The 7,500-nt window shown below is 33.5% G+C and overlaps 1 protein-coding gene across 1 annotated transcript in view; it reads left to right on the forward strand.

Annotated features, from left to right (window-relative positions):
* LOC113804673 (uncharacterized) overlaps window positions 1–4,934 on the forward strand; it is a 37,742-nt gene extending 32,808 nt beyond the window's left edge. Inside the window, exon 6 of the mRNA XM_070133424.1 lies at window positions 2,916–4,934. Coding sequence (XP_069989525.1) covers window positions 2,916–3,121 — 206 coding nt within the window. The 3' untranslated portion in view covers window positions 3,122–4,934. The remainder of the gene's footprint in view (window positions 1–2,915) is intronic.
* Window positions 4,935–7,500: the final 2,566 nt, after the last annotated feature.

The raw sequence follows: 7,500 nt of genomic DNA on the forward strand, positions 1-7,500 counted from the left end.
ATTATTATTATTATTATTATTATTATTATTATTATTATTATTATTATTATTATTATCATCATTACCATTATTAGCGTCATTATTACCATTATCATTTTTATTGCCCTTATTATCATTATTATCGTTGCTAATATCATTACTGTTATCGTTACTTCCATCATCTTCACCATCACTATTATTATTATTATCATTATTATCATTATCATTATTATCAATATTATAATTATTTATATCATTATTATTATTGTTATTATCATTATTACTGTTATTATCATCATTATCAGCACTAATTTTTATTCTCGTTATCATCATGTCACTGTTATTGTTGTTATCATTGTTATCATTCTTACCTTTGTAACGTTTTATCATGATAATTGTCATGATTACTATTATTATCATGACCATGTTATCATTACTATCCGTATTCTTCTTATTGTTATAATCATTATTATGATAAGTTTCATTATTATTATTTTTATTATTATTGTTATTGTTATTATTATTATTATTATTATTATTATTATTATTATTATTATTATTATTATTATTATTATTATTATTATTATTATTATTATTATTATTATTGTTATTATTATTATCATCATCATTATTATTATTATTATTATTATCATCATCGTCATCATTATCATTATCCTCAATATCATTATCTTTATCATTATAATCATTATCATCATTATCATATTACTATTATCGTCATGATCATGATCATCATTATTATCATTATTATTGTTGTTGTTGTTGTTGTTGTTCTTGTTCTTGTTATCATTGTTAATATCACTATTATTATTATGATTTTGATTATCATTATTATTTTTATTATTACTACTGATATCATCATCATTATTGTTATTATCACTATTGATATTATCATCACTATTGCTTTTTATTTTTTCGTTGATTTTTATTATTATAATTATCATTATCATTATCATAATTGTTATCATACTCATTAGTATTATCATCAGCACAAATATTATAATCACCCTTAAAATTATTATTCTCTTAATGATGATGATAATATCAAAGATAATGATAATAATCATCATATCTGTCATAAGTATTGTTATCATGATATTTATTGTTATCATCATTATTATCATTGTTATTATCATCTTTATTATCATTACTAGTTATAGTCTTTATCATCCCTAATTCTTATTAGCATTACTATTGTTATCATTAGTATTATCATCATCATTATTACTGATTATGATATCATTATTATAATCATTGTAATTATCCCGATTATTATTGATATTAATATTACCATTAATGATACTATTATCATTATCATTATTATTTTTATCACCTTGATTATCATTATCATTATCATTGTTATTTTTATTATCATCATTATTATTGTCATCAGTATTATTCTCATTATCATCATTATATTTTTGTTATCATTATGATTATTAGCATTATCATCATCATCATTATTATTGTTGTTGCTGCTAATATCATTACTATTATCGTTATTGTTATTATTATTGTTTGTTTATATTAGGCCTATTATCATTACTATCTGTATTATTGTTATCATTATTATTTATCATTATCATGATTAATTTCTTAATCATCATTGTTGTTTTTGCTTCGTCACTAATGTTTTCATTATTCTCATCATCATTACCATTACTACTTTTCTATTATCATTATAATGATTGTCATTGTCTTCATAATCAGTGTTGATATTATTATTATTTTTGCAATCATTATTGTTATTATTATTATCTTTGTTATCTTTTGCCTTATTGTTTACGCTATTATAATTATAATACTAATATAAATGTTATTATTTTGTTATTATTTTTTGCCATAATTCTCATTATCATTATTATCCTTATCATTTCTATTATGATCATCATTATTGTTATTACCATTATTTCATTATCACTATTATTATCATCATTATAATTCTTATCATTATTGTTATTACTGTTATCATTGCTATTATTATCATCAGTGTTATTATAGTTATTTTTCTTGTTATTAGTGTTACTGTTAGTAATAATAATGGTGGTAGTATACTTATTTTTATTGTTATTATTATCATCATTGTTGTTATTATTATTATCATAATTATTGTTATTATCATTATCATCATTTTGTTATCATTATTATTTCTTGTTATCATCGTCATTATCATTGTCATCATTATTACCATTATCATCATTACTATTACAATAATATTTCTGTTAATATCACAGATATCATTATAAATATCTTTTTCATTATTCTATTTGTAATAATTTTCATCATTTTATGATTGTTATTGTTATTATTATGATTCCTACTTTATTTTCATTGCAGTTATTAGCAATCGCTATTATTATTATCATTTTTATCATTATCATTACTTTGCGTACAAAAATAACACGTACTATTACTACTACTACTACTACTATTACTACTTCTACTATTGCTATCATTATTTGTATCATCATCATCATCACGTATATTATTATCATCATTACTATCTACTACTACTATATTTATCCTTTTTTGTTGTTAGTATTACCATTATTGTCATCATCGATATTAATATTTATGGTATGATTACCGTTATTATTTTTGTTATCATTAGCAATAGAGTTTGCCTTAGTTTAAGTACTGTTATTGTTATTTTTATCATTGTCTTTTGCATTATTGTTATCATGGTTTTATCATTGTTATCATTATCAATATTATCATTATCCTTATTATCATCATCATTTACATTATCAACTATTAAGACATTACTACAATTATTAATAGTGTCAATATTACTACTACTATCGATAAAGTCCTCATTACTAATACTATTAACACTATCACCATTACCCTCATTACAGAAATCTCTATTCTTTTAATCACCCTTTTTCTCCCCCCGCCCCTTCCCCCCCCCCCTCCAGACCCCGAGAACAAGACGAGGCCCGACCGGCGAGGCCAAGGGCACCGCTCCGGCATCTCCGAGAACCACCCCCTCCACAACACTCCACCCACGTCCTCCTCCCCGCCCCGCCCACGCCCTGGACACGCCCTCAACGCCAGCCTCGTTAGCGGTCTCCTCGCCGCGTGGTTGCTTCACGCCCTCGCCGCCGCCCGTCAGCGCGTGTGACGGACGTGAGGGTGAAGGGAAGAAAGATGGATGAAGATGTGGAGATAAAGATAGAGAGAGAGAAATGATTAGAGAATTGTGAAGCGGAAAAAAGAGGCAGATACGTGATAGATGGAGATAGGTAGAGTGAGAGAGAGATAAAGAGATACACAAAGATAGGACATAAGAAAAGAGAGAAAAAAATGTGATATGTGATCGTCGTGTTGACGCAAACCCACCGCGGGTCGACCACGAACCGAAGCTGGGAGACAAATCCGCATTTTTTAAATAGATTCCGTTACCATGTGCTGCTGTGTTGCTACCATTATTACTACTACTTATCTTTCTATCCTCATATGTTAGTGTTGTTGCTGCCACGTGCTAAAAGATAATGATAAAAAAGATATATATGAATTGAAAATATTTACTGCTCCGAACACGTGCTGGTGTTGTTTTTGCCATGGAACTTCCGGCCCGAAGTGTGAGCACGTGAATTCCCCTCGTGATTCGATAGGCCTACTTCTGACACGTGCTGTTAACGTCGCCCCGCCCCCTGGGGAGTGCTTGGCGTAGGCGCACCTCGCCGGAGTCCGCCGCCGCCGCCCCGTGCTTGTGCAACAGAGCAATAGGCTCGCAACAAGGACGACCGTTAACAGCATGCGAGAGCGCGCGCGTGGCGATGACGCAGGCGCTGTCACGTCGCTCGCCTCGTCGCAACCTCAGTCCTCCTCTTTCCCGGTCCAAACTCGCACACACACCCAGCTGTACCATTCGCCTTCACGTCTTGCCTTCTCCTCCATGCAAATCATTCCCTCGTGTCTTCCTCTCTACTTCCTCTCGGCTCGTCTGTTGCAAGCAGGCGAGCAGACGACTGGCACTGAACGCCTTCCTTTTGCATCGGGGTCTCTGGATGCCCAGCTGAGAAAAAGAAAAAAAGTATATATCAAAACAGCGAAAGAAGATTAAAAAAAAATCATATTTCGTGTCCACTTCTGTATAGAGTTGTATATACATATACATACATATATCTATATCCATAGCATCTGTAGTAGTCCCTTCCCCGTTTCTTTATTCGAGGTCGTCGGCGAGTTCGAGACCGCAGCAAGAAGCAAGAGGAAGAAGTCCGGCAACATATATCTTGAAGGGCCTCTTCCTGCTTCCTTCTGAGACCGTAACTGTAAACTTTTTTTTCAATACCTTTTTTTCTTGAGTTTGGTTGGAAGCAGTTCGGGGGAAAGAGAAACAAAGACGGCGCGAACCTCGATCGATATCTCGTATACATTTGGAATTTCGGTCAAAAGGACACATTATGTAATCACTGGGAAGACAGCGGTAGAGACATTGATGTAAATAGCAGAAAACGGCGAAGAACAATGGTAAAAGAAAGGGAAGGAGAGTGAATGGGAAGGAGCGACGCCTCCCTCCACCCCCTCTTGCACCCCCTAATGCGACCATTCCTCCCCTACCACCCCTTCCCCTCCACGTGTTTGACCCTCCCAATCCCCCCTGCTCCCCTCTCCCCAACAGGAAGGAAGCCGTGCGTCTCCCACAGTGACAAGCCCCCCCCCCTCCCCCTCCTCTTCCTCCTCCCCAAACCCCACCTCCGCACAGCAATGAAGCGACGGTTCTGGACCATGAACCACAGCCGGGGGGGCCACGCGCCCAGGAGCGGTTGCCGTCTTGCGCGGGCGAGAGAACCATGCCCGCAGACACGCCCTCAGGCAGGTGGGCCCTTCGGCGGAGAGAGGGACTCGGAGGAGAGGCTGGTGTGGGTCGTGGACGGGTCGCGTTTCTGTTGGCAGCAGAAGAGGTTCGCATGCCTATATTGCATGCACATATATTATACATATATATATATATATATATATATATATATATATATATATATATATATATATATATATATATATATATATATATATATACATATATATATATATATATATATATATATATATATATATATATATATATATATATATATATATATATATATATATATATATATATATGTATGTATATATCTATGCATATATATATATAAATATATATATATATATATATATATATATATATATATATATATATATATATATATATATATATATATATATATATATATATATGTATGTATGCATATACACTCAAGCATACACACACACAAACATACACACATACATGCACACACACACACACACATATACACACACACACACACACACGCACACACACACACACACACACACACACACACACACACACACACACACATAGCCAAGCGGAAAACGGGAGCCTGAATAGATGAGTGAATCTTCAGAAGTTTACGTTCTGTAAGTGATGTTCATATTTTGTTTCTTTGTTATAAATATCTTTGAAAATGTATCCTGTTAGCATAGACTCCCCTCCTCTTCCCGTTTTCTTTGTACAGTCACGTCACGTGTCCCGGATCATTCCATTTTATATAAAAGTTCTTCGAATTGGGAGATTCTGTTTAATATATAACCGAAAAAGTTCCATAAGCAAGTCTTAGAAACTGAAAAAATCTACTTAAAAATAATCGAATTGCAATCAGATTTTTTTTTTTTTTTTTTTTACTGCATTTTGTGTTTTATATAATAAATGATTTATAATCCAATATGTACATCCAACCATGTTAAAATCTTCATCATATTAAGATTCTTATGATGTGTCAAATTTATGATGTTACAATTGGACAGTGAAGGACAGTAAAACATAAACAAAAACAAGAAGGTGAGCACAATATAATATCCAGAACTATAGAAATACGATCTAAAAGACAATAAAAAAAAACGCTTATCAGAATGAGGTAACAATCTTTCAAAATAAATAAATAAATAAATAATAGATTCTAAATGCATGTTCTGAGCATAATCCAAAAAAAAAAAAAATCATCATGTCATATACATTGTACTTCTTTTGTTTTTTTGTCTTGATTTCCTTTTCATGACAATCTACATAATCTGTATCTTCGCGTTTGCATAGTATATGAAATAGTGCATCTATAATTCTTACAGTGTACAGGAAAAAAAAAGATGTGTCAGTGTATGAAGGTCAATCCGAAATTACAGTGTTTGTGAGCTCAAGGACGCCATCTTTGAAGTCGCCTTGTGTGTATGTGCATATTTTTCTCTGGCGTTTAAAAGAAAGCTGTGGATTTTTCGTAAACGCCACATTGTAAATAAAAGAATGAAATAGGGAAACAGAGGAAGACGGTCATACCAGCGTATAACTAGTGCACAGAGACACTAAAAGTAAGGGAACGTATGTGTGTCCTTTCTCGTGGATGCGTCACTGATACGTCATGCTTACGTCATAATATACCCAGCATGATGACGCCACAGAACTTGCCTTGAGAATGAAGCGAACAGTGAACGAAAATGTACCGAAATCAGTCGAAATCAGATGAATAACTGTAAAATGTATGTCTGTAGTCTTGTAAAGATAGTTAGCAGATGTTTAAAACGCCGGAATACTCCAAAGATAGATGAAATCAAGGAAATGGAGGAAAAGAGAGAAAAAACAAACAAACAAAAAAGTGTCAGTTTATCCTTCAGAAGTAACTGTGCGTGTTCAGGTGATGTTCTACTGTTTTGTACTCTTCTGTTCTCTCACATGTGCATATTCATCGTGGAATGAGAGATATTACCTATAAGAATGAGGAAAAATATATATGTTTAAAGAACAATGCGTTTATCCATCTGTTTTCCTTCAAAACAGATTGGTGTGCATCAGCTTCTTTTCATACCCCCCAAACCCTTCCTCTCTCCTCCCCTGCCATCTTCCTCTCTCTCCCTACTTCCTCCCTTACCATCTTCCTTTCTCCTTTTCCTTTCTCCTCCCTTGCCATCTTCCTCCCTTTCCCTAATTTCTCTTCTCCTGCGATCAACCTCCCTCCCTCTACACCTTCCTCCCTTCTTATCTTCCTCCTTCTCCCTACTTCTCCTTTTCCGTCTCCCCCCCCCCTGCTATCTTCGTCTCCCTTTCTTCTCCCCCCCCCCTTCCACCTTCTTTACAACCAACACATGCATGACAACTGCCTTTATATTCAACAGAATCGTAAGTGGGACAAGCATCTGTCTTACATTAGTAGTTTTCAAAATATTTCCTGTCATTAAGAGGAAATTATATAAGAAATATAATGTTTCTTTCCCTCCACCAAGTCATGTTAAATGCATCATAACCCAATGTGATGTGTCGGTTTGTTTACATCCTATGTCGTCATGGCAACCGCTTAAAACGATAAACAATATTCATAAAAAGGAAAGGAGGAATAGATGAGTTTATTCTTTCACTCCTTTTCCTGGTAAATGATCCATCTGCTAGTAAGTATAAAATCACTAAAATGATCTTTAATGGAGGAAAAAAAAAAGTTATTGCCT

This window comes from Penaeus vannamei, chromosome 18 (genome assembly GCF_042767895.1).
Source record: "Penaeus vannamei isolate JL-2024 chromosome 18, ASM4276789v1, whole genome shotgun sequence".
Taxonomy (NCBI): Eukaryota; Metazoa; Arthropoda; class Malacostraca; order Decapoda; family Penaeidae; genus Penaeus; species Penaeus vannamei.